Source organism: Alosa pseudoharengus, unplaced genomic scaffold (assembly GCF_046254945.1).
Source record: "Alosa pseudoharengus isolate Yale_2024_CS ecotype anadromous, Long Island Sound unplaced genomic scaffold, YU_APseudo_1.1 YU_APseudo_1.1_scf_15, whole genome shotgun sequence".
NCBI lineage: Eukaryota > Metazoa > Chordata > Actinopteri > Clupeiformes > Clupeidae > Alosa > Alosa pseudoharengus.
This window is the reverse complement of record NW_027468620.1, coordinates 20,599,124-20,627,078: the sequence shown is the minus strand read 5'-3', so window position 1 is coordinate 20,627,078 and position 27,955 is coordinate 20,599,124. Positions and strand designations below refer to the sequence as shown.

General features: G+C 42.9%; 2 protein-coding genes across 2 annotated transcripts; one reads left to right on the top strand and one right to left on the bottom strand.

Annotated features, from left to right (window-relative positions):
- The first annotated feature begins 15 nt into the window (after window positions 1-15).
- slc29a3 (solute carrier family 29 member 3) lies at window positions 16-10,281 on the top strand. Its single transcript, XM_076285837.1, has 7 exons — window positions 16-179; window positions 2,030-2,127; window positions 2,245-2,787; window positions 4,016-4,098; window positions 5,659-5,885; window positions 6,880-7,042; window positions 9,178-10,281. The coding sequence occupies exons 3-7, from the start codon at window positions 2,461-2,463 to the stop codon at window positions 9,809-9,811; spliced, it is 1,434 nt and encodes a 477-aa protein (XP_076141952.1). The 5' UTR covers window positions 16-179; window positions 2,030-2,127; window positions 2,245-2,460; the 3' UTR covers window positions 9,812-10,281.
- A 1,804-nt stretch (window positions 10,282-12,085) lies between these two features.
- Window positions 12,086-27,325, bottom strand: psap (prosaposin). The gene is made up of 14 exons (XM_076285836.1): window positions 27,183-27,325; window positions 21,295-21,428; window positions 20,910-20,984; window positions 20,529-20,654; window positions 19,527-19,718; window positions 19,158-19,301; window positions 18,783-18,839; window positions 16,926-17,105; window positions 16,183-16,275; window positions 15,421-15,604; window positions 14,968-15,131; window positions 13,721-13,801; window positions 13,303-13,410; window positions 12,086-13,112 (listed from the first exon to the last, which is right to left on the bottom strand). The coding sequence occupies exons 1-14, from the start codon at window positions 27,211-27,213 to the stop codon at window positions 13,077-13,079; spliced, it is 1,605 nt and encodes a 534-aa protein (XP_076141951.1). The 5' UTR covers window positions 27,214-27,325; the 3' UTR covers window positions 12,086-13,076.
- Window positions 27,326-27,955: the final 630 nt, after the last annotated feature.

Here is a 27,955-nt window from a genome sequence, read left to right as displayed (position 1 = left end):
TATGCGAGTGGAGTGAAGCGGTTTGCTGTTTGTTACTGTTGACTCGAAAACTGCGTCTTGTTTGTTTGGTTATGTAGCCTAGCTGGAAGAGATAAAGAACATGTTGACCTCTCGCAGTTAGAACACCGCTTACTTACACTTACCATGGGGGCTGTGATAGTCTGTTCATGATAACAAAGGTTCGTATCAGTTGTCTAACTCTTTCTTTCTTGGGGCTGCAGAGTAAGCTGCTAGTCACTTTGTTGGAAGTTCATGTTTATTAATCAACACATCAGTATAAGAAAACCTTTATATGAGAGCATCGTGTGAAATTAGAAAGGGGTAAACGAGTGTGTTCTCCATATGCTATTCCGTTAAAGATGCCAAAGGTTGTTGACATTATGGTAGCCTATCTTCGTCGTGCTATGGGTAGCCTACTGTCTGCGATGTGTTCGATGTTTAAAGTGACAGTTCCTCTATAGACGTTTAGCTATCGTTACATTGTTGCCTACAGAGGTGATAGGCTACTGGCACATACTGAGACTATTGGAAGGATCTACCACCACATTGTTGCAATCACTTATGTAGTCGGCTTCTTCCATGCATGCGTGTGCACGACCAGCAATTCTCTCACTCGCTGACGTGCGCAGAACTGAAAACAGATGGTAGCCTACTAACTTGAGGTCTTCGATGTAGGCATTTCTGAGTCACATGCAGTCATCCAAGGTCATCAGTTTTGCTTGTGCCATACCTGCGTGCCGTGTAGCCTATTTACTTCACTACTAGCCTACTTTGTTATTTGATGAGGAAATGGACATAATGTGTGAAAATCAATAGGCCATTTATTTTGATATAAGCTGCCAGTAAGGTGGGGGAATGGTAAATCATGCTCATGCTTTTTCTCTCTTGTATTTGGAGTGATTGATTACAAATCACTTATAATGTCACAGAATATCTAGGACATCTGTTTGTTATGAGGTTGCAATTCATCTTCAGGTTGAATGTCACAACTTTCTGCATCCATTCAACATAGGCCTAGATTGCTGAATGGCCCATTTTGATGAAATGTTACTGTTGTGTTGTCTTGTTTTGGTCCTTAACCAAATGCTGATGCTGAATGGCCTTTTTGTCACAATAGTGTTTCTTTATGCTTATTCTTTCACCCTTTCCATAACTAATTCTCTCTCTTTAGCATTTTTAATCCATTCCTTCTATTATTTCGTCTCATATTTTTAATGTAAAATGTCCTCATGTCCTCCTGTCGTTGTAGTGTGAATGTGATGCTGATTTGCCACAGCTTAGGCATGGGTCATGTGGTATATTCTGATGGTAATTTTGATACCATAGATTTAATAGAGACCCAGTCAGACCAATAGTATGAAAAATCAGGAACAGAGTTTATTTACAATGATGCGCATCAAGGGAGAGACAGCATGACTTCACCTAAAGATCCATCAGCTGCTCTAACTAGACAAGGAAATAGTTAGAGTTTAAGTATCCTTCCAGACTGACGGGAGATGGCGTTGGTCATCCCATCTCACGTGGACTACACTGAATCAGACCCTGATTAGTGGCAGCCTGGCAATCCGGAGCAGATAGCTACTGACGCAGCCATGCAGAACAGTGAAACACTGCAAAGTCATAATATTCCTGCTTATCTCTAAACACAGTCATACACAGATATACACAGGGACAGTACAGATATCACAGTCATTACATAGAATCATACTTTTAGTATCAAAGTGACCCACTAATGAGAAATGCAGAACATTAAACCACATATTGGAATATTGGACCTAATGCAGAACATTAAACCATATATTGGAATATTGGACATAATGTTCTATTCCACTTTCTCTCAATTCCAAGAACGCACATAGCATCTTCATGTGAACACACAGAAATGAGCTGGGTGACATAGGTCAGGAGGTATTTGTGAGTCTGTTTGTGTGTGTCTCGTGAGTGGGGGCCCATGTGAGGAAGCATAGCAAAGAGCGGAAAAGCATGTTTCAAGGTCAGGTGCTTATCTCATAGTCTTGTGTCTTCACAGACCCCATGGCAGACTCATCTCCACTGTAACAAACTGCATTCTCAGGGACCATGTTTCTCAGATGAGCTACGCACACATCTTAAGAACAACAAGCAAAGGTAATTGAACGTTGCTGCTGTTCTTGGAACGGCATACTGTACCAATGTGATGTGTGTTTTTGTTCTGTTGTCCCACTGTCTTACTTCAGCCATTCTTTTTCTTCCTTGTGTTTTCAGGGCCCCTGTGTTCTAAACACCTCCTCTGTTACCATTTCTCCTCTCTCTTTATTTTCTGCCTTTCCTCATTCACCCCTAATCTATCAAACTCCTCCTGTCTCTCATCTTTCTCCTCATCCCTTCTTCTCTCCTCCCCTCCTCTCCTCCCCCAATCTTTCCTCCAACCCTCCACCCCACCCCACCCCATGTCCCCTTTCTCCTCACGCCCCGTGAGACATGAACGGCGTTGAGCCGCCACAGGCCAGTCTAAACTCAGCCTACGTGGCCGTGCCACATTCCTCCATGTCCGACGACGATGAGGACCGAGCCCAGGGCCCCGGGGGCGACCAGGCCCCACTGCTTCCCGCCACGACGGGGCCGCTGGCCACCCGGCACAGCCCCGAAGACACCCACTATTTGGTGTACATCATCTTCTTCGTGATGGGCATCGGCTCGCTGCTGCCGTGGAACTTCTTCATCACGGCCAAGCAATACTGGCTGTTCAAGCTCAGCAACAACTCGCGCACGGATGGCCACGGGGAGCCACCGCACTCAGACCTCAGTGTAAGTGCGCTAAGTGTGTGTGTATGTGTGTTTGTTTGTGTGTGTGTGTTTGATACTGATCCTGATGTACCTGTTTTTATGTAGATGTTCTTATGAGGATTCCCCGTAGGCTGTCACATTTCTGGTTGTGAAAATGAAAAGCAAACAGATAGAAGGACTTGCAGAAAGAGAGGGGAGGAGGGAGATATAGAGAGACCTGGAATCCTGGATTGTCTCGTGACTGTATTGAGAACTGAGTGTTCTTTCATGGAGCCATGACAACACAATTAAATGGTTAAAATCCTGGAGCTGGAGCTCTGGGAAGAGAGGCTGGAGACTCGGTTCAGATGGAGAGATACAGATGTTTTAGTTAATTAGCTTTTCACGCAGACGGGCTACCGCACATGTACATAAGCTGTTCCGTTTTAGACAGGTCATACACAGTTCGGATAGTGATATGATTTGATTTTAGCCAGAAAGATGATGCAGAGAGCTCCACTTCTGTATTTAGCAGTCTCACTTAGTCTCTTTCTCTCTCTCTCTCTCTCTCTCTCTCTCTCTCTCTCTCTCTCTCTCTCTCTCTCTCTCTCTCTGATCTAATAATGTTCTCAGGCTTGCTCCTGAAACATTTCTGTTTTTCTGCTAATTGGATCAGGATTCTGCGAGGTACATTTCGGCACACAAAACACTAGTGCACTTAGACTGTTGGGTTTCGGTGACCTAGGAGACTGAGGTGTGCCCGCTAACATGAGTTGTGGGAAACCTTAGTAGACCTAGTGAAAGGTTCTCAGGATACCACTTTGTAGTTGATTCAGAAATATGCTGTGAAATCAGTGGGGTTGCAGCAAATGTTTTCATGTTTTTGCATAACAAATAAAAGATATTCATCAATCCCATGCTTGCTATTAAAAATACTTTTACACATCTGCACATCTGTGTGTTTGTATTTAAATGCTCATGGTGACAGATTTGCTGAAGTGGCCAGTGTTCTGCATATCATATATACATTTTTTATGGTGAGAGCTCGCACATTTGAAATAATTTGTGTTTTACTTACATTGTTACGATGGATCACTCTCACAAAAACACCAGACTACCTTTTTTGTAATGTTTCATTTTCACTCTGCGCTCAAGTCATAGCCATATAATGTTTCAGTGGCTCAGCTCTCAATGCTATAGTGACATAAAGAGTCTGTTCACGCTTCTGCAGGTGTTCATGAAATGTATGTTGTGTGTGTTGCCTCGGCAGGACTACTTTGAGAGCTACTTAGCCATCGCCTCCACAATTCCCTCTGTCCTGTGTTTAGTGCTCAACTACCTCCTCGTGAACAGGTAAACATCAGTTGTGTTGCAGAGATATGAATAATAATGAATAATACACACACACACACACACACACACACACACACACACACGTGAGCACATTGTCACACTTGGTCACGCACACTGAGGTATTTATTTGAGGCTTGTGCTGATCTCCTCTCCGAGGTGTCATATGCCCTCAGACAGCACTGTCAGCACTGCAGCATGGTCCCCTGTTCATGTGCTGACAGAGTACGGACACTGAGGAAGCCCAAAAGTTACACAATTCCCCTATGAATCACATGGTCAGAGCAGAGGCAGTGCCTGTTGTAGAGAAGGGAAGCCATCGTCCCTCATACATATGCCAACTATGCCGCCATATTTGTGACCAATCTCATAGAGTATGGCAGTGAACACAGTGCATTAGAGAGAGGGAGAGAGAGAGAGAGGCAGAAAGAGAGACTGTAATATCTTAAAAAAGGCATATTGCTTGTGATCCTTATTTATTACCCCAACTTTATTTTGTCCCTTTGTTTTTTGTTTTTTTGTTACCCCAACTTTATTTTGGCCCTCACCTGCTGCCACAGCTTACTTTGCCCTGACATCTACAATATATCTCTGTTATTCTCAATCCTTCCCCATATTGTGGGGATAGCCTGAAGGCTTATAAGAATACTGATGCCAGTACACCATCGCCGGATGGGTGAATAACGCAAAACTAGGGCACCGGGAGACATTTGATCACAGGACATGTAAGAAATTCAATTGTGTTATTTAAGTGGTGGTAAAACTGTAATCCGGGGTTTCTCAACATATCCTGGGCATAATGTACAATCTGCTCGTGTAATTCTCCTATTGGCTCTGCTCATGTAACAGAGCTGTGACCGTAGGAAGTAAATGGTGTGGGGTGTGACCAGCGGTCACAAATATGGTGGTGTGAAAGCACAGTGATGTAATGTGGTCTAAACAAATTGATGTGGGAATTTGGAGCTCTTACCTTTATAAGAAAAGTGTATAAAGACCTCGAGCATCCTCTGTTTAGTAAGATGTTTGCCTACATTTCCAAAAAGAGGCAAGGCTATTGCGGACAACACTTCAGGTGCCACCTCATCTTTCCACCAATCAGATTGCCTCCCAGAAATAACCCTCAGTTTCTACAAGCAAAGCCTATAAAAGGTTCTCTGTAAAGGTTTGCACTTAAAATGGTGCGATGGCAAGGCTGATGAAACTAAGCCCCCCCTCCTGCGAGAACAAAAGGTCCTCTTTCAGTCTTAATTGGCTGATGTGTCAGGGAGGTGGAAGGATAAATAGCATCCTGTCTGACACATTTTTCCGTGCCGTAGAAACAAATCAAATTTGGTCCGAAGACTGTCGGATCACACAAACCTCCTCAGTGGAAAACAGCACAACAACTGTAGAACAGCTTTTGTCTGTGACCTAACAAACATACCGCTGTGTTTATGCCCAAGACATTTGAAATATACACAGCCTTCTCAGATTTAGAGAGCTAGCAGTAATGACACGCCTTGAAACCTTTCTTGTGTATGTGTGCGCGTGCCTGTGTGTGTGTGTGTGTGTGCTCTTGTGTAGACTGTCGTCGCAGGTGCGTATCCTCTCGTCCCTGTGTGTGATCCTGGTGGTGTTTGTGGTGACCACGGTGCTGGTGAAGGTGGACGTGTCGGGCTGCCAGCATCAGTTCTTTGCGGGCACACTGGCCAGTGTAGCCCTGGTGAGCGGAGCCTCCAACCTCTTCTCCGGCAGCGTGTTCGGCATCAGCGGCCACTTCCCCATGCGCATCTCCCAGGCCCTCATCTCAGGTACACACACTGCAAGTTTCCTTTGGGATCAGCAAAGTACTGTCTGTACCTTACTGTACAAATATAATAAAGTACTGTCAGTACTTTTCTCTCTGTGAAGTGTCTCTGTCTGCCCATCCATCCATCCATCCATCTATCATTCCATCCATCCTTCCATCCTAGGGTGCTCCCATCTCAGTCTATCTAAATGTTTCATTTGTTAATGTTAAACGTTGAATTTAATGTATCTAAATGTATCATTTGCCATGAGAACTGTAACCACAGGAAAAAGGGGAAGTGAATTCTGAGAAAGATGTATGGAGGGATTGTTTAAGGAAGTGTGCTCTTCCGTGCACAATTGTAGCGATTGCCGCACGGTCACAGTTGTTGGAGGCACACAACCCCACCCTTGGAATTCTCGTCACGCACCGCGTGCCCGGGACACAGACGCAGGACTATAGTCAGGCCTATGAGTGGTCGCGTAGTTCTGTGTTGATATTGACCTTGATATATTTCTTATATAATTTCCTTGAAGTGGTTTAGTGTGTGAAGCCTTACAATACTTTGTTACAAGGTCATGCTTTACTGGTTTTCGATTACTCTGTGCACTTTGTGTAGCATCTAAATATGGTGATGCAGACTTGCCAAGTATTTGGGTATTACAACAGCAGTCTTTGAAGCAATCAAAGGAATTTGTCAGTTTTCCAAAACTTAGATTACAGTTTATATTGACTTCAAGCAAATCCTTTTGTGCAACGTCTAAATATGGTGATTTCCTTGATGCCCTCTTGCCAAGTATTTGGGTATTACAACAGCAGTCCTTGAAGCAATCAAAGGAATTTGTCAGTTTTCCAAAACTTAGATTGCAGTTTATATTGACTTCAAGCAAATCCTTTTGGTCTTCAGATTTCTTTCTTTGGAAGCCATGGTCTCTTCTGACATAACCCCTCTTGAATGATGTCTTTCCTTGTGTGTGTGTGTGTGTGTGTGTGTGTGTGTGTGTGTGATCCCTCAGGACAAGCAATGGGCGGCACATTGAGTGCAGTGGCGTCCGTGATCGACTTGGCGGCGGCTGGGGACGTGACGGACAGTGCCCTGTTCTACTTCCTGACGGCCGACGTCTTCATCCTCATGTGCATCATCATGTATCTGCTGCTCCCCAAGCTGGCCTACTCACAGTAAGTCACGACAACACTTTACACATTCATTACACCTGGCTCATCTACTCTGTTAACAGGTAGCACATAAGCTACCATTAAAAACAGTGTAGAAAAGATTAGTGCACAAATTATGCACAAAATCCTCAGCAGCAATACAGTTATCCAGACAGGGCTTTTGAGGGGTATAGTTGTAACAGCTTTAACAATAACACCTTACATTAATATGACACTTTATCTACATACCTAAGGGGGGGGGGGGGGTTCACCACCACAGTGGCTTGTAGTGCCACTGCTACTAAAGATGTATATGCTCAGTCCATGTTGCGTAATGTTACATTACTAATGTAGTGGGTGCATGAATACATGCCATGTAAATGTATTCATGTTCTAGGCCCTAAAACGGCACACACAAATCTCACAGGTGTTTGGTTAGAGCCCATTTCTCCTGCTGTAGGTCTACTGAAGCTGGCATAGACAACGATTCATTCTCGAAACACTGACCCGTTCCACCACTTCTCTAACTGGTCTGCTTGTGGTGAGTGGCCAGAGGGATCCAGTGGAAGTCCTGCCAGCAAAAGTGGTCACCTCTCATGCTATGTTCTTATGCATTGTGCACAGTACCCAAATAGCAATGCTTCCTCCATGCTAGGAACCCTCAAAGTATGAGTATATTTCTATACTTTAAGTATACTTTTTGGTATCTCCACTAAGTATGTCATGTAAGTACACAGTCAGATGAGATGGTGTGGCTCCAATGTGATGGTGTACATGAGGCACACAGAACACACATTTTTAATAACCTATGTGTGCAATGTTGTTACAGCAGCCACAAAGAAAATATAGATAAATGTGTACAGTATGTATGTGAAATATAATTACAAATGTCACCTTGGAGATTTTCCCTGTAATGTAAGTCTATGATGCTGCCAAGTTCTCTCTCTGACTTGGGGTCCAGTAGTAGATCGTAGTAGGAAGACTCAGATTGAGACAGATAATTGAGGAACAAGAGGTCAGGGAACACAGCGAGTTTCACGCACGAGTGGAGAAGCACACCGCAGTTTCATGACAAGTGTGTGATGTGTCGAAACTCGGCAAGCAGCCAGCAAGGGCTCATATGCTTAAGCTCAGAGTGTTCTTTAGCATTTAACAATAACCAAGTCTGTTTAGACTGAATCAGGGCTGTTAGAATGAATTTCCTCAAATCCACATGGCACAAATCATTATTTTGTCTGTTTTGTCTGAGTATGTTAATGTATAATGGTCAGACCATTGATGTTGGGCTGAGAGGTTCAAACATGCATTTGAGTAGTCCATAAAGCATGCTGTAACAGTATGGCATATTGCCTTCTGTCTGATCACAGTGGGGTTGACATTTGCTCTGTAACATCCCCCTCCTTATCTGACTGATAGTTGGGTCATATCTTACCCAGACAGCTGCCCTGTCAACTCTGCACTTCCCGTGTTCTCTAAACCAACTGATAATCCATCGTCAGCTCAGTTCTTTGTGGTTGGAAGGGTTGTATGTTGAGTGTTCATGTTTTTGGGTGCCAAGGTTGTGAATCAAAGAAAGCAATTTGAATACTACACTATACTATATCTTTTTTTAAAGCTAGATGTGACAATATTATTTTCACATTACTTGTGAAATTCTGAATGTTGATATATCTACTGCCCTTAAGCAGAGAAAAGAGAGTGTGTACTGCCATCTAGTGGACTATAAAAGCATCTGATTTTGTTATGTTTGCAATTTGCAAGTTAGGGTAATTAAATAATAAAGCATTATTGCCTTATTTATACAAATTATAATCTGGTTGTGCATCTGTTCCTCTGTTCCACTCCCTTCCTTCCATATCATTGAGTTAAGTGGTATCATTTAAAAGCACTTAGTTTTGAACTTCCTGGGGTTTGTTTGCCACTAAATTGTCCTTTGCATAAGCCATGACACTGATGAGGCATAAAGATTCCAGGGGGTCACACTCTAGATAAATTACTTTTGACAAATTAAGTTAATTCTTAAACCGCTCTAATGACTAAACAGTTTGATTATGTTTGTAACACTAATCTTACTTTTCTTTGCCTCTCTCTCTTTCTTTCTTTCTTTCTCTCTCTCTCTCTCTCTCTCTCTCCACACATCCACACACTTCCACTCTCAGGTACTACATGGCTCTGGCCGGAGTGGCCGGGCCCTCTGAGGGGTCAGCAGACGGGCACGCTGGCGGCGGTGCCGCCCCCTCGGTCTCGGTGCCCCCACTGAAGCCCATCCTGCGCAAGACGTGGGTGCTGGGCTTCAGCGTCTTCTACGTCTTCTTCATCTCCATCATGGTCTTCCCGGCCGTCTCGTCGGGCATCCAGTCGGTCCAGCGCGACTCGGGCAGCCCCTGGACCACCACCTACTTCGTGCCGCTCACCAGCTTCTTCCTTTACAACGTGGCCGACTTCTGCGGCCGGCAGATCACCGCCTGGCTCCAGGTGCCCGGCCCCACCAGCCGGGTGCTACCCGCTCTGGTGGTCAGCCGCACGGTGCTGGTGCCCCTCTTCATGTTCTCCAACTACCAGCCGCGCTACCACCTGCACAAGGTGCTGTTCGCTCATGACCTCTTCCCCGTGGCCTTCATCACACTGCTGGGGCTCTCCAACGGCTACCTGGGCACGCTGCCCATGATCTACGGGCCCAAGGTGGTGCCGCGGGAGCTGGCCGAGGCCACCGGGGTCACCATGTCCTTCTTCCTGACGCTGGGGCTGGCCGTGGGCTCGGCCTTCTCCGTGCTTATCGTCCACTGCATCTGATGGGACAGGGTACCAGAAGGTGGACTAGAGGACTTCCGGTTGATGAGGGGAAAGTACAGTGGAGAGGGGCACCACAGGCCCTCACATTCCTCTCCTCTCCATCTCCAGAGCCCAGACTAGGCATCCACAGGGCATGGGCTAACACTATGAACATAACACAAAGCTGAGAGAGGGACAATACTAAACTAACAGTCTACTTCCTGATTAGCTCAGCAATGGTAATTTTTTTAAAGAAGCGTTACATTTTACCCTGCACATTTGAATAGGGATGCAGGCAAGGGTTTCTACTGTATGCATTACCTTATATTTGTATGTTTTAGATTTTTTTTGTATTTTAACTTTTAGAAGTTTATCTTGCAGATGACCATATGATTTCATTGTCGTGGTGTCTCAGGATGTTGTTGACTGATCTCATTGTTTACTGCCTCGATTGATGAAGTCTTAAATTAAAGACACTCAGGCATTGCGCACATGGGTAGGTTGTGTAATAGCTGATTTGTCGCCGACACACGCGTCCTCACGCTGTGTCTTGCCTCATCCTCAGATCAGGAAAGCCTGCTGAGCTGGCTCCATGAACTTCTCATAGCCACTTTCACTTCTTCAATCGATCTAGCGTGGCATTTGGGCTGCCTTTCAAGTGTGCTTCAGACTTGCACAGAAGCCACCTCAAAGAAGATCTGGAGAGAGTGTAGGGAGATAGGAAGCTCATTGGCTGCAGAGTGGGACTGACTTGACAGCCTGTAGCACTTCACTTTGTTTATCATGTACACACAAAACATCAGTATGTAAACATTGCTGCTGTTTCACCTCTCTATTAAGAGTACAATGATGAGAAAATTGAAATTGTGGCACAGAAAGTGTTGAAACAAGCGCCAATAGCCCTGTTTTAGGAAGGTTTTGCACTGTATCATCACCTAAAGACAGCCTTGATGTTCCTAAAACACAGCAATAATATAGTGTGCTTTTCTCTGGAAACTGTTCATGGAAAGTGATGGAAAGGGCCCGTCCCCACACCCATCTATGACCCACCCTTGGTCTCTGGTGAATATCATAGCACACTCACGTCACCAAAGAGCTTGTGGAGCGCATCAGCCCATTGAGTGATCTGCATGTTGTCTTCCTTTTCTTTTCATGACCTCTTTGGGTTTACACCTGTGAAGTTGTACTTTATGAACTGTTCATATTATGTGTTCTCAGTCATTTCATATTACAGTTTTCTAATCTTTTGCATTGATACATTTCTCAAATCATCTAACATTTTCAAAACATTTAAGCACATTTCTTGAGTGAGTGCCTAAAAAATGTGACTTAATTTGTTGTGGTTTCTACCTCATGTTGTCTGTGCCATAAAATTATAGCCTGGAAGATCCTTGACCAAAATGTTGCTTTATTACTGTATATCTTTGGGGGTTGATAAACAGTGGAGCAAACTTTGGATGGCACACAATGTGACATCCATCATGACGATCATACATCAATTCCAAAAATAAAACCTCTACGGGATTAATAAAGTACCTACCTTCCTGAGAAATGTGCCAAAGCGACTGAGAAAAACGTAAGCCAATAAAGTCTGCCTTTTGTTGAGGTGACTCAAACAAACTATGCCCATAAGGGTCACAATTGAAATCATGCATTTCCATCAAAAAAGCATACATTGATAGATATGAGACTACGATCATTGCTGGGCATATGTCTGGAGTGAAAATCTCAGACCATTGTATAGTCACACTTTCAAACTGCATATAAGCAATGAATTTCTCTCGTTATTTTACTTTTACTTTAAAGCAGATAAAGAAAAGAGGCCACGCTCCCATATGAATTACATATCTTGCTTTTGAGGTTTTGAACATTTTAATTTGAATCTGAGAAATGTACCAAAACGAGAAAAACTAACTGAATGACAGCTGCTAGCATTCTAAGATTGCATTTGGATCAAGCCACCCCTAGCGTTCTAAAACTATTTGGATCAAGGCTTCCATGAATAGTTAATACTCCTTGTTTCATTCTCTCCTAAACAGTTTGATACAAATGTGATTTTATCTTATCTATATCTTCTCATATTTCATACCAACCCCCACACAACACTTGCCTTTGTTGTAGAGGGGTATAGCTGGAAAAGTTGGTGGCTAAAAACAACTGCACAAACTAGTTATTGGTGGAGGAAGTGCTCAAATAAAAACCTGTATGCATTTCATCACCATTTTTGGGTTATCATCTACCTATTCTATGAAAGAATAAAAATAAAGTGTGCTTAGAAATAAAACAATACATAAATAGATTTGGAGTCGTTTTTAATTCAATTAAAATCTCTTTACAGATATCTCAGACCAAACAAAGTGAAGCCAACAGTGATTGAGTGCACTAAAGAGGCATCTAGTACAGAAAACAGATTAAATGAGCTGTTGGTGGCCAAATAGTCAAGTGGGATTGCAGACATTCCCATTCATCCACAGATAAAACACAAAACACACACACATGTGCAAAGCCCACCCCTAAACGACAAAACCTCATCACTCAAGAGAGTTAACCCACCTATCAATCGGTCTTTTTTTTTTTATCAATGCTCAGAAAAATCAAAAAGATCAATTTCACGTTTGATGAGGGGTGGGGTGGGAGGGTCCAGATTGACAAAAAAAAAAAAAGAGCACAAAAGATATCTAAATCCAGAACACTGGCCTCGCAGGTCCTTCCATTTGTGTATTTTTGACCGGTACAGGGTAGGGGGGGTTCAGGGCTACTGGGCATCCAAAGACAACGATCTCAGCTTTCCGAGGTCTCAGACCTCCTTTTGCAATCAAGGCACAACCTGTTCCCCTAACCTAGCCCAGGCTAAGCAACTTGTGGGAGACGTTTTTTGCGCAGTCAAAAAAAAGAAAAAGAAAAGAAAAAAAAAAAATGTTGCACGAGTACGCATGAGCCTCACTAGTTCATTACACATCCAAGAAGCAATTACAGCAACAGAAATAAAAACCTAAAAACACAAAGAAACTAACTCAAGTCACCCAGTCCAAGCGAAACGTGCCCGGTCCCCATCCCCTTGTGTAGACATCCCTTCATTAAAACATCCTGTTTTCAGCTTATGTTAGCTCCAAAATGATTATGTGGTGGTCATTTCAAATCTGATCTCCCCTTTTTAAGATAAAAAAAAAAAAGAGAAGGAAGGGGGGGAAAAAAAATCATCGTTTTAGTTTTTAAAAACAGGAAAGCAGCGCTATAACAAATTCTCCTTTAATTTCCCAGGTTTCAGTGGTGCTGGTCCTCCTCTTTAGCTCCAAACATGACGCTTGCAGTGAGCCACCGCCTGGGAACAAAACAAACAAACACACGTTAATTTTCATATTCCAGAATAGTCTTAACTAAAACAACCATTTTATGTAGCACAGACTGCAACCTTCGCTCAATTGGCTCAATACGTTTACATTTCAATTTCTAAACCATGGACTGTAAAAACTGTGTGAGTGAGTGAGTGAGTGAGAGAGAGAGACACTCACATTACAGCGTGTGGCAGTCTGCATGTTCTTGCACCAGTAGGCAGGTCCCCAGCTGCACTGCTCCAGTCCCAGCAGGTGCTTGAGGCCCTCGGGGCACGCTCCCACTTTCTGTGGACACGCACGTACACAGAGGCTCAGACATCACACTACAACCAAAGATCCTTAATATACAAACTGCTTTATCAACCGTCTCTGCTACAACCATCTAACTGGGTCTCCACATGCAGTTTTTCCTATCCATTTTAAAGGCAGAAAAGTCACTCATGACGCAGGTTTGCCATCGTCACAGGGCCTATTTATACCCACCATATATTTTTTGACTCAAGTCTGTTACATGTGGAATTAATCAGCCTACTTCCAATTATCTGCACGGCAACATCTGTAGTGAGAAGTGTCCGCTAAATGAGGGAGTGCTCACCATGCAAACGAAGTCAGGGTCCAACATCTGGAGCAGCAGCTGCACCAGAAGAGGCTCGTACTGCTCCACCAGCTGGTCACACTGCACAGGAGGAGGAGCGAGAGACAGGAGGAGGGACAACAGAGAGGGTTCACACTTAAAACCGAGAGAAGCATAAAGCACATTGCACTGAGCCAAGCTGAATGCATTAACAAGGTACCCCCAGGATCCTCCAACTTAATATTCAAGACTTTAATACCACTTCAAATGAAATTTAATACCAACTCTGTTCCAAAAAAATATGCTTTTTCAGGCTAACATTATTAAATAAATAAAATAGGGTAGACTATGCTTGCATTTGTCAAGTTGATTTGAAATGTTTTAACCTGCAGCCTAGACTACTTGTAGATTGTGCTAGTTAGTTTGTTAAACTAACAATGTTGTGAAAACAGTGTTCACATGACATATTAAACTGTGCCCTGTAGGAAGGAATATTCCATCTATTCATCTTTTATTCACACCTTTACTATACAATGATTAAGTTAAAGTTGTCGGAATTTGCACCACATTTTGTCCATCTAAATTGTTCAAACTTAATCACAGAAACTCATTGTAGCTTATAGGCTACAGTTGAACACAGTAGCCCACGTACTGCATGTTCACATGCAAAAATGGCAACAGAAGAAGAACACTCACAACATTAGAAGAAAACATGCGGCTACATTGTTATGCTAATTTACTAGTTTTTATTACTGTACTTGTTCTGAATACTTAATTCTCAAAGTTACAACTATCCCATCTGTGACATGCCGATCTTTCCAGCTGACATTTCAGACACACCTGTGCTTGCACACACTTTCACTTTAGAATGGCGTGAATGACTGAGGGATTAGAACCGTAAACACAAGTTTCAAAATAAAAGCAATAGTTTGTTTATTTTCTGAAGAGACACATATTTTCCGCTTGGGATCTACAATGGCTATCATGGTCTCTACGGAAACAAATTGATGTTACGGTATCCATTAACTCTACCAAATGAAAAAAAAATAAGACCTTGTAAATGAAGTGCAATACTTTAAGGCCTTAATTTGATAATATTCAATTTAAGCCTTTTTCAATTATTTTAAGACCCCGCAGGTACTCTGATTTAGTACAGTGGAGAAACAATTTGTATTTTATTTGGGGGAGTTTCAAACTTAGGACAACATGACCCTGGCAGTCTTGACCTGTGAAGTGTTGAGAAGCCAGACTGCTGTTTGGATTCTTACCTCACTGCGGACACTCTCGGGCATGAAGTTGCAGACCTTCCTGACGGCATCCTCGATCTCGGCCTCGGTGGCATTCTGCTCCAGGATGCCATCGATGTAGCGCACGGCCATTTTGCACACGTCACAGAAGCCGCCGTTACCGAAGCGGGTCTGGTCCATCACAGCTAGATAAGGGAGAAGAGACGGTCAAGAAAATAAGGGACTGTTAAAAAAAAAAAAAAAAAAAAAAAAAAAAAGTCTGATATAAACCTTAACCTGCTCCCTTTAATTGTGCAGTAAATACTTGCCTTTAAGTTAACTACAGGGCTTACTCTCATATCAGTTAATGTTCATATAATTGAATCTAGTGCGAATGAGCAACCGGTTTCACCCCAGTGACTCAGCCTGATCCCCATTAGTCATTCCATCACAGTGGTGCATGACTGGTGAAGTCATTTACGAGCGCAAACTTACGGATGTAGAGGCGGTCAGCCTGTTTGCACAGCCCCAGCATGACGCACACGGTCTGGGGGTCGGCCTCCTGCACCAGCATGTCAATGATGGCCTGGCCGTAGGTCTCAATCAGGTCCTTGCACTGGGCGGACAGGGTCTTGGGCAGCACAGAGCACACCTTCTCCACGGTGGCAATCACTTCCTCCTGGGAGGGAGAGGGAGAGAAAGAGAGAGGGAGGGGGAGGAAGGTTGGTGGAGGGTGTTCTTTTACACTTGTCATAAATACAGCTCACAAAAACAACATTCCATTTTTGTAACAGTGTTCTGGAAACTAAACAATGTTTTCTTTCTCTTCTGTTATGAGTCACAGCTTAATACTGGCATTCAGCAGCTTACTGAGAAAGAGGGCCGTGAGAATGACCCCACCTCCGTCCACCTGACATATGAAGTCACTTTCTAACACCACTATTAGAACACAAGGGGGCACTACACATTCACACATTCAAACATCAGAGGCAGAAGCGACAACAGGAAGTCATTTTTGAATTAACACTTTTGTTTTAACTCATCCTTCTACCACAGACACAGACCTTTCCATAACATAAACTGATGAGTTGTTTTCCCCCCCAACACTGACATTTTGCATAGAGCAGTATTTTCACATTGATATTTTGCATAGAGTTGTTTTTTCCTGCTATGGTATTTTGCATAGTGCTGTTTTTCCCCCCATTGATACTTTGTATTACTAGCGTCCTCCACCTCCCACTGCTGCGCGGGCCTCACCTCAGTGTGCTGGTCCTGCAGCATGTCCGCCACCTCCTTCATCACAAACTCACACACGGCACACTGGGGGGAGTCACGGGCGCGCACCATCTTCTGCAACACACACACACACACACAGCAGCATTAATTACAGAGCAAGGCAAGGCAGGGTAGTATAGCAGATTTCATACAAAGAGGCTCAGGCAAGTCACTGTGCTTTACATAAAAGATAGACGTTCAGACAGCAGTGCCGGTTTAGACCTCCATGGGGCTCTAAGCAAATTTCTGCTAAGGGGCCATCATACCTGAACTCTAAATCATCCCACCCCATTTTGGATGTCTACGGAAGTTATCAAATATAGTTTTTTGCCCCAGCTTTAGGGTGTGGGCTGCTAGTACTGGCTGAGGCTTACTGTTCTTCACCTGTGTCTGGCCACTTGCAAAAGACCTATATACTGGCTCCCTCTGATTCCCTTCAACACTTTTCAAACGTAGACCATGGCTTGATTAATTTGCGGGGCCCTACGCAACTTGTGAAGTGTACATATAGGGTGATCTGGCCCGGTCAGATGTTAAAGATAACCTCCATTTGTAAAAAAAATAAAAGAGCTACCAAAGTGCTTGTGGTCAAAACCAAAATGAACCACCCCAGCTGTGTCACTGTACACACACCACTAAGCTCACACGCTAGGGAACATGTGGGTTTCTGTTGAGCTGAAAATACTCGTTTGAGGTTGACAGCTGAAGGGTCAGCCATGTCTTACTGTGCCAGCCTTGACTGCAGCGGGCTGCTCCACTTTAGTGGCGGGGACCATCTTGACGGCAGGGATCATCTTAAGGGCAGGGATGGACTTGACCACCTTGGCAGCCACCAGGGTCTCCATGGGGACAGACTTCACCACAGACTCACAGAAGCCAGCACGGGCACAGATATCACTGGGTTGCTGCATTTCACATGGGGAAAGAGGAGATGCAGTTGTTATACTGTTCTTATGGTCCATAAAGACACAGACACAGACACATAGACAGACAGACACACAAATCCACCAACAAATGCAAATGACACATGAGCACAACCATAACTGGCCAAGGAGGTTGAAGTCCATGCTTGACTTTTCCCACTGAGTCATGCACGCAAGGCCATATTCCACAACACATGCTAACCCTTACGTATACGTATACACACAGTCATTCCAACTACATGCAGTCAGACCCATTAGCTTTCCATAGTCAGAGTGCTAGCCCCAGTGGCTAGACTACTACCATCTTAACAAGCAAATGTGGTCATTTGCTTGCTGCTGGTTTAGGTTGAGTTGTTAGTATGTTAACAATAATGAGGATTACAGTGTTTTAGGGGTGACATACTGGTGATAGTGATGTGAAACTGGAGTTTCTTGTTCAAATCCTGCTGACTAGGCAGACAAAAATCAGTCAGTTTTGCCTTTAAGGGCATAGGTTTTCAAATAAAACCGAAAAAATTGCCCATTTCTACTGGTCACTTTATTAGCTATATGGCAGGTATGGTTCACTGGTCTGTTTCGATGCCCAAAACAGCTAAACAAATACCCATGTTTTAGTTACATTTCTCAGAAGCCTGTTCCAGAAAAAAGATAAACATAAAGGAAAAGGGCACTACTCCGTCTAGGTGGACATCTTAAAAGCAAACACATCTCAAAACCAGAACAAACAATGTCTACAGACGTTGGGGTTAATGTTAGGACATATCAGTAATCTATTCTACACAATACCACAGGGAGTTAACGTTAGTGGGGTGTGGGGGGGGGGGGGGTAGAGTTGTGAGCACAAGTGAGAATGACAACACAGCACAGACAGCAGGAGCGGAGGGGGAGACTGTAAACCGAGATGGGAGCAAGACCTACCTGTTCCTAGATGGCCAGCAGAGATAACCACAGCACAAAGAGAAGGAGAGGGAGGGGGGGGGGGGGACAGAGAGAAAGAGAAAGAATGAGAGTGATTGAGAAGAGTGAGGGAAAGAATGAGAGTGAGAGAGAGAGAGAGTGAGAGAAAGAATGAGAGTGAGAGAGTGAGAGAAAGCACAGGGAGCCAAATAAGGAGAAAAGATACAGGAGACAAAAGGGAAGATAACAACCCGATTAATAATGGGAATAAGAGAAGCAAAGCCAGGAGGACTAGAAAATGAGAACAAATTACCAGAAAGGGGAATTTCTACTCCAGTTTCTGTCGGTTCAAGCAGACAAACTACCATTATCCATGCCATTATCCAACCAAGGCATATCAATACGCACACAGGGATACAGGCTAGCTACACTCTGTAAAACCACCAGTGAGAGCTAATATGATGGATGATCACAAATAGATAGATGAATAACAGAAGACTTCATTTGTGTTATTCATGCGGCAGCCATTTTGTAAACCATAGCAAGGCTACAGGGTACATTGACTAGATCATTAATGCATTTTCGCCACTTACTGGCGAATGCATAAAACACAACAATCCTATGGTTTGTGTACCCCATTTTGGTTTACAATGGCCATCGCCTGAATAAGGCGAATGAAAAATGAATTTGTATAGATTGATGAAGAAAGTAAAATGGAGCATGTAAAATGAAGGTAACACTTCATGCAGTGTGCCTACTCACCATAGACATGAGCTGCTGGACCACCAGAGGGGCATACTGGCTAACGTACTGCTTGCACTGCAGAGAAGGGAGGAGAGTGGGGAAGACCATTAAGAAAAAAGAGCAGAGGAAGACAACCACACTCATTCATTCATGCCATGCATCCTGCAAGAACAACTTGCCATTACCATTAAACCAAGTCATGTTTCACTCCCTCACTGCAAAGAAAATCCAATTACACAGGGGTCAAATCTACCACCGCTGATGGAAGCAAAACAACGCAGCTGTTGTTTGAGCAAAAGGTAAACATACATAACTACAAAAACAAACAAACACATTCTATATCCCCTGTGCACTTCGCCCTATGTAAGCTCTCAAGTGGCGACCCTCACATACCATGTCAGACAGGCCTGGTCCAAGCAGGTCACACTGGCTCTCGAGCTGAGCGATGAGGGCGTTGACAAAAGTGGCGTTGCTCTTGGCCTGCTCCTGGGTATCGGTCAGGAACTTGACGCAGTCCTCACACACATCGCCATTCTCCTGGAACAGCAGAAGAAGAAGGAGGAGGAAAACCATTTAAGAACATTGAGGATTTAGGACTTGCCCACCATTTTAAAAGGGAAAAACATGACATTTTATTCCTTTCAAATAAATGATTCTACAACTAAGAATTGCACTACAGGAGTAGAAACATGTGCATTTTGACAACGGTAAGTATGGTTGTAGTCATGGAGATAGGGTGGTGAGAAGAGCAGCACAGCACACCTTTTTGGGGGCCTCCTGCTTGGGGGCCTCTGGGTAGAGTAGCTGAGGGATGTTCAACAGGAAGGGGGCAGCCCTCTGGGACAGGTCCACCTGGGGGATCTCATTGGACAGGAGCTCGGACTGGGCTTTGGCCAGGGCGGCCTGCATGCTGTTGCACAGACCCATGGCACCGCAGGCAACAGCGGGATCCTCCTGCACAAAACACAATGGACAACATGTCAACACACACACACACGCACGCACGCACGCCTCAAGGAACACGACTGACGTTAGACTCAAGAGTTAAGAAATCCAAATCCTCTGATCTTCTTTGCCATCTAAGAAGGGATTGTGTTGACAGGGGCCATTACCCAACGCCGGCAGTGGCCCTTCGGACGGCCGAGTGCAGCCATCTCACAAAGGGAGGTCTGTTCTCTCAGCCTCCCGCATTCTGGGAGCAGTCTAAATGTCACCCACTGAATCCCTTTACTGACTACACTGTGTGTACATCCGTCAGGACTATTAAGCAGACACAAATGATCTGAGGCAAGGCCAGCCGAATGAGTCTTCAGCGGAAAATTACTCCAGCCAAAACTTGTCGGTATAGCCAGCACTAAACGGCAACAGAAGTGTGCAACACAATTTAAATCCGACTGAAGACACTCCACAGTCCACTATACCCATTGTTGGGAAAACTAGAAATTGGTATTCTCGAAGATCTCTACATTTACACTACTACTGTTGACAGAAATACCACACATACTTCCTTAAAACAGCATATATACAGTATACACATATAAAAATAAAGTTTGGTGCCGTAAATGGAGGCACTTGGTACCCTCACCCTACTTCCAACACAAATATGTTTGTGGCATAAACCTCAGTAATCTAATAACCTCTGCAGTGGCAGCATTCACTTGGTGGTGGGCAAAAGAGGAAACCGCCTACTGTGATGACACTACTGGACTTCCTCTTCCTCCACTCATTAATGCAGCAAGATGGCTGACAAGGTCCCCCACTCACCAGCTCGCCCTTGATGATGCCGATGATGATGGGGTAGTAGCTGTCCACCAGCTCCTTGCACTCGTCAGCAAGGCTCTCATCAGGGATCAGGGTGCAGGCCTTATCAATGTAGCTCAGGATCTCAGACTAAACACACAGTGAACAAAGTATCAAAAGTTATTCACAGTACAGGATACACAGCACACAATGTTGCTGTTACTACACTGTATTTAAATCTAATGTCTAAGGCCCATGATGCTGGTTTTGCCAGCACAGCTGAGCCACAGGAGCTAATGGAATGGAATGCAAACTGTATACCAGGATGTCCCAATTTTCTACGGTAACACAACAGTAACACATTTGACATTTAAGACAACAGGGAAGGTTAGTAACTGCGCTCACCTCTGTAGCATTGTCCTTCAGTAGCTGTTCAACAACAATGAGCACCTCCTTGCACAGGTCACAAGGCACAGATTTCTACCAGGCAAAAGGAATATCATGTTAAAGGCATGGCAGTGATATGCATGTTATATTTCAAAGGGTTGATGAGTATGGCATCTGCATTTGGTTTTTATAACAATTGACTAATCTATTCCACAGATTTATTGAATAGAATCGGTGTTCTATCTGTTGATTAATTGACTATATTATTAATACATTTCAAGTTCAGCTGTTTCTCTTTTTAAAGTATATTTTTGGGCTTTTTTTGTCTTTGAGGACCGTGAATAGGGAACAGGAACTAAAGGAAACTGAAATAGGGTAAAAAGGGAAGAGGAGGCAAACGTACCATCTGGGGCTTGTTCCACACGTTCTGCTGGCAGTGGGTCACAGCACCGCAGAGGGAGGCAGTCTTCACATTCTTGCACCAGTAGGGGGGGCCGCGGGCGCACTGCTCTGTCCCCAACAGGGGGGTGGCCACAGCTAGAGAGAGGAAGAGGGAGTGTTACTGCCAGCCATGTTCACTATGCTCCCTGTCAATCGGATCATGTGCATGCAGTGATGTCCTGCCAAAACACCCTGGGCCAGTCAGTGAAAGGTCATAAGATTTCAGCTCAGCCAAGGCCAAGAATCTTCAGGTGGAATGGTCAACAAAAACAGGACGTCCTTCACTTATGAAAGAAAAATATACAAAATGGGTTGGGGTTACAATCTTATGTCTATTGTCGTTGTTTACTCTGACACAAAACCGTAGGACCAACCAGTAAAACTACTGATACTGGGGGGGCAGTCGTGGCCTACTGGTTAGGGCTTCGGGTTTGTAACCGAAGGGTTGCCAGTTCGATCCCCGACCAGTAGGAACGGCTGGAGAGCCCTTGATCAAGGCACCTAACCCCTCACTGCTCCCCAAGCGCCGCTGTAGCAAGGCAGCTCACTGCTCTGAATTAGTGTGTGCGCTTCAACTCACTGTGTGTTCACTAATTCACAGATGGGATAAATGCAGAGACCAAATTTCTTGTATGCGCCAGTATACTTGGCCTAGAAAACTGATTTACATTTTTACATGATACAACAAGCAGTGCTCCCAATTAGTCTGTATGGTATGGGGCATAAAATTTTTTTATTGGGTTCCGGTTTCCGACCGACCCTGTCAATTTATGTGCGACCCAAATTTATTTTATGAGCTTGGGGAAGAAATAACACTAAATAGTCTAGGCTACATTAAATAAATCCACAAATAAAAGGCGAACTATAATTACATTAATTACCCCTTGCGTTATGTATAGGGATGAGCGTATTCTCTCTTTTACAAAGTAGCCTATGCACAGCTGTTCACGAAGACGATTGTTTTCGTCACTTACCAAGGCACTCGCAATTTTGTCCAAACACCGCAACTTTTTCGCAAATTTGACCAATCATCGTAGTTTCACCGTGAAATCACCTACCACAACAGTCCCTCGCGCAGAATATTGAGCCAGATGGCACACTTACTTCTGCACCTTCTGCATATAACACCAAAGACTGCCCTAACGTGTTCGTTCCTCTGCAGTTTTGATGACAATAAATAGAAGGCTAACGTTAATGATCTGCTTACTTGCATCTCTCAACCTGGTGTTGCTAACCTACCTAGGCTATGAAAGTAAGTTAATTAAGGCCTACTTTGTTTACTGACATTTGAGTAGGCTATGCAACCCATTGGCAAACGTTTACCTGGATATGTCCTTTTAGCTTATGTCATGTTTGCTAGCTTGTGGGCTTAGTTTGAGTAGTGCTACCAAAATCATAGAAATTAATAAAATTGCAAGACATTTACCTCTTCTATGATCCAAGAATGATTTCATTCGAGTTGTTTTTTTAACATTTATTTTAACTAATGACATAGAAGACATTCCCAATTGCATCCACTTATGGTAATGCACTATACAAAAAGTGATTTACACTCCTACCCGAACACAGTGAGATGCAAGCCTTCCAATCCACTCAGAAACGTCCTTAAAGGGCAGGCAGTCAATTAGACGTACACCACCAATGTAATGACATTAAAGAGAAGTGTAGTCAAATAGTTTAAATCAATATGAAATTATTAGATACTTACTTGGCTATTAGTAATTATGCAGGCCACAGACTATGAATTATTAAAAAGATATGAACTTAATATGAATTACAAAATATATTAATGTATTGAAACATATGACATGATGCCATCTCTTTAGGTGACTGTCTTTTTTGGACAGTTCTACGAAAGGTTATACTGCTTTGTGAATTACCTCAGTCAAAGCATTTTCACAAATAAAGTAGGCCTACTTTGATTTTCTGTAATCCTTACGGTTTACCTTTGATTATCCTTTTTTAATAAGCATCAAGATGATCAGTGTGATTTTGGTCTTACTAACCTTAATTGCCCTAAATGTAAAAAAAAAAAAAAAAAAAAAAAAGCAACTATTTTTGCAATTTTCACTTCCTCCCACAATTTCTCCACAAGAAACAACTAAAAACACAGCAACTTCCATCCAGACATTTTAGGTCGCAACAGTCTCAAAAAACCTCACGAAATCCTGGACTGATTTTCTACCCATCCCTTACCGCCACTGGGGAAAAAATAAATAAATAAATAATAAAAAAAAAACAAATAAATAAATAAAAAAAATTTCCTACCGACCCATGGCCTCAACTGACAACCAACAGGAACCAAACTTTTTTTTTTTTTTATGCCTGGTATGCCATTAGTACAATAGCAAACACTGTAGTGTTCTAATCAGGAAGTTGCATGGATCAACTGCTAACTGAATATGTTCCGTCACAGCCAAGCAAAACAAGCTAAACCATGTCGGCTCAATTTCTCAATCCGATTCGCCAATATCACAGCTTTCAGAGGGGACATATTGTTGAGGCACATACTGTTGAGGATGAAAGTCCAATGATAAGATGTAACAAAGCAATAGTGTAAGACTGTGGGGAAAGTACCACGGTGAGTCCACTTGGTTCCTGCTTTCACTTCCATTATGTTAAAAAAGAAACCCGTGGGGACAGACATTAAGAACGCAAATATCCACAGATTTTGATTGACTTTTAGGATCTGAAACTTCAAGGTCATGATGTGGAGAACATCCAGGCGGAACAAAGTTCAGCAAGCTATAAGTGAAAGACGACAAAAGGCCAGTGATAAAGAGGAACAACAGATGAGGCATTGGCCTTGAAAAGTGCATCCAACAGAGCCATGTGATACAGTACTAAAGAAGGCTTTAATAGTCATCTCCATGTAATGGATTGCGTGACTACAGTCCAATGTCCTTACTAGACTGTAGTTTGCAAAGTGTAACTTTTCATAATGGAAGACAGGCCTTCCTTCTTTCTTCTCTAGACTAAACTCTAACCTCTCTACACCCTGTGCAATAACAGGTCGGCTAACATTGCACTGGATAACTGATACCATAGCCATGCACACGTTTGCCACACATGCCACAGGAATCTTGGACAGGGAGAACCAAGAGTCTAACTGAAATGCAACCCATAATCCTACATGTAACAAGCACCCATTATCAGGTCAGGCATGACTGGAAGCTGATGAAGTCAGGTGTTTACCAAGAGTAGCATGATAAGGCCGTGCTTTAACAGAGCAGTAGGCCGACACCTGGGAGGGGGAGATCACTGCTCACCAGTCACAAATGAATACGAGCAAGCCGTTTTTCAGTCTCCTTAACAGCACAGTCCTGCAGGAGCACTACAAGTCCACTTCAGCCATCATCTTGTGTCATATTAAAACAAGAACACATGACCAGTCACATAACTTTTGTGGTAGGCTACAGGTTATAGGTCTATAAAGTAAATGGTCATGGCTGTGTGTGTGGTTTTATTACACCTATTCAGTCCTTGTGCTGACCTTACTTCAGTCTAGGGAATAGGTTAAGACTAGCACATGACTGGTTGTGTCACAGCAGTAGGCCTAAAGCACCATAAGCAATATTGGCTTGTGTCAGAAAGGCCCATATCAGTGTCGGCATGTCCAAACAGTCACCTGACCTGACTAGCCGTTTCATCCCTTTAGGCAGTCAATAGTAATTTTTCACAACTGCATATGGTGACTTATTTTCTACTAGGCAGCGAAGTACAGAGTCAAGAGGTCAGCATTTAAGTGCTGACTTTAGACCACAATGATCAAGATCTTTATAAAATGAGTGAGTTCATCAACCACTGAGTCACCCTCACATGATGAGGGGAGAACTACGCTCAGCGAGTCCCTGTGGCGCATGCTAAACACGGGCACTGCACCAGGTGCAATGAGGGGTCTCTATTCAGACTTCCAAAGTGGCTTAATGCCAACAAACAAGTCTTAACTCAAGACACAAAGGGCATGATTATCTGACTAGCTATTTGTTACAGAGGCAGCAGATACAAACAACTTGCAAAACCAAAACATATTAGAAGCGAACAGAGGTTTCCAATGAAGCAAGATGACCAGGGCTAGGGGAGAGTGGAAAATATATATTTTTTTGTGGAAGACTTCAAATATAGATCTGATACAATGATCAGAAAATAAAAACTACCACCTTTTTAAGACAGACCTAGAAGACAAGGGGAGAAAAAAAAAAAAACCCTCACTCCTGTCCTGATTCATACAGAAATGGGTCAGCAGCACAAACTTGGAAATGACTAACCTCAAGCAATGCTGAAGACCCATTGCATAAAACACAACGTACACAAAAAATAAGATACAATCTAGGCAGACAATGCAAGGGTTCTTAAAGTGAGCTGTATGGTCATCAAACTACTGACCTCAAATTGAAGGGCTTACAATGAGGAAGAGACACCTTTGCATGAGGACCACACAAATGATTCAAAACTATGAAGTGAATCTACTGTAGTAGGCGATATAAAAAGGAAGCTGAAAGGGGATGTGTCCAGCTGGGGTTCATTGCGTAGCGTGTGATGTATGGCCTTTTTTTTTTTTTTTTAACAGACCAGGGAATATTTTAAATTAAAATGGTTTCAAATAGCATAATTTCTTCAACAAAAAGTGATGATAGTAAACAAAAAAAAAGAGCTCCCAACATGTCCATATAGAAACCAACAAAAGTTAAACTAAGTTACTTATTCACTTTCTCGGAGATGACGGAAGAAACAAATATTCAAGAGGTAAAGTAACACAGTCGAAGATAAGAGTTGACAAAAAAGGCCAAGTGGGTAAAAAGGCCAACTTTAAACCGGATGAAGTTAAAATGAAAGGATATTTCGAATCATCCAAACTCAGTTTCCAATAACAAGTTGAAGGTGCCTCTGCATGGGGGAGTTACAAAACATGGAAGCAAACATAAAAACAAAGCAGCAGGCAGAGTTTAGAGAGCGGTACCATTTGAGGGGAAATGTCTGAAAACAAAACATGTTACAATTAAGTTGCCCGAAAAGAAGGTTTGTTTCAGGGGTAAGTTACTTAGCAAACATAAACTCTCTGAAAGGTGACGTTAACGAACGTTACAGTTAGTAAGCAAAAGTTATAACGTTAGAATATGTTGTGTCATACTTAGCTGCTAGCAGTTAGATAACGTTAGCAAAGGTTAATGTTACGTTAACTTTCAAGACCACCATGATCGACTCAAAAGAAGGTTAGCATTAAATGGGAAGATCAAATATCACCGTCTGGCAGTTGAGTGTATATTAGTAATCGGTAGGCCATTAAGTTACCATAACATTAATGTAACGTCAATGCTATGTTGCAAATCTCCAACCAACCATAAAAGCTGCGAAACTAAGTTCAGTTTTATTAGCCGAGTAACGTTAAGTAGCACATCAACTAAATGTAGGGGTTAGTTGTGAATGTGTTATTGATAACTGAAATACACCAGTTAGTTAGCAATTAATTTATCAGTGCGTATGCACTGCTCACGTTAGCTATCGATGGCTAGCTAACGTTATAGAAGCTGGTGCTAGATGGCTAAATGGTTTGGATACAATCAACGTTAACGCCATTTGCTGTTAGAAAAACTGACGTCTTTAACGTTAGTGTTAAGCGTTTCCCATATTTAACACACAATGGACAAAATAACTGAATTTATCCCCACCCTCTAGTTTCGCTTTCACGTTAGCTAACGTTAACGTAACCTAAGATGTAGCAGAGAATGTCTAATAAGCGGGCTCTGGATGTAGTCTAACGTTAACGTTACTCTAGTTTAAGTTGTCTCTGAATGTCAAAAACAGAATTTTCAATCATTAAAGTTGGTGCTGCTTCCAGCAACGACTCACCTGTCGTGATAAAGAGAGCAAGAAGCAACATGATACCGCTGTATTTGTCAGAAACTGACTTGTTTTTAAATTCTCTGTGATCTTCCCTTGGCTATGAAGCTAGCCTACTGCATTGCAGAACGAATGCTCATCCGAGTATTTATCGTGGCTCAGTCAGGTGACTAGTAGACATGTGACGACTTGTTTTGGGAGTGTGCGCTTCCTTGTCCCAGCTGAAAGGATTTGTATGCAGCCTAGATTCATGCCTCAATGGCGCCCCCTCTGCAGTTTTAATGTATGTAACTTATGTTACAGAACGTTTTGTACCCTAATGGTGGAAGGGCTTCTCTAAAGGTGTGCTGTGATAGCCAACGCTTGGGAATGGAAGATGATCATGAAAAGCTATGTAAAAGCTAAATATGTAAAATAAAGCCAAATATACTAATTATCAGAGGTGTTTGAATCGAGCCACATGACTGACTCGAGACATGATTTTGATGACTTCAGATTTGACTTGACAAAATTAGAAATGACTTGCAACTTAACTTGCTATACTATTCATTTGGTAATCTCTATGATGACAAATTTAACATGACACATTCACTTCCTAACTCACTCACACCTCACAATTAAAGTAGCAAGACTGTTGGGACATAGAATTGTCAGTTATTAAAGTCATTCATTTCAAAACCTTTGACATTTGACTTGTGATTGTGATTATAAGTGTTTTAAAACTTTTTGAATTAGTAAAGTATGATAATTGATAAGAATGATATTGAAAGCATGATTGATGG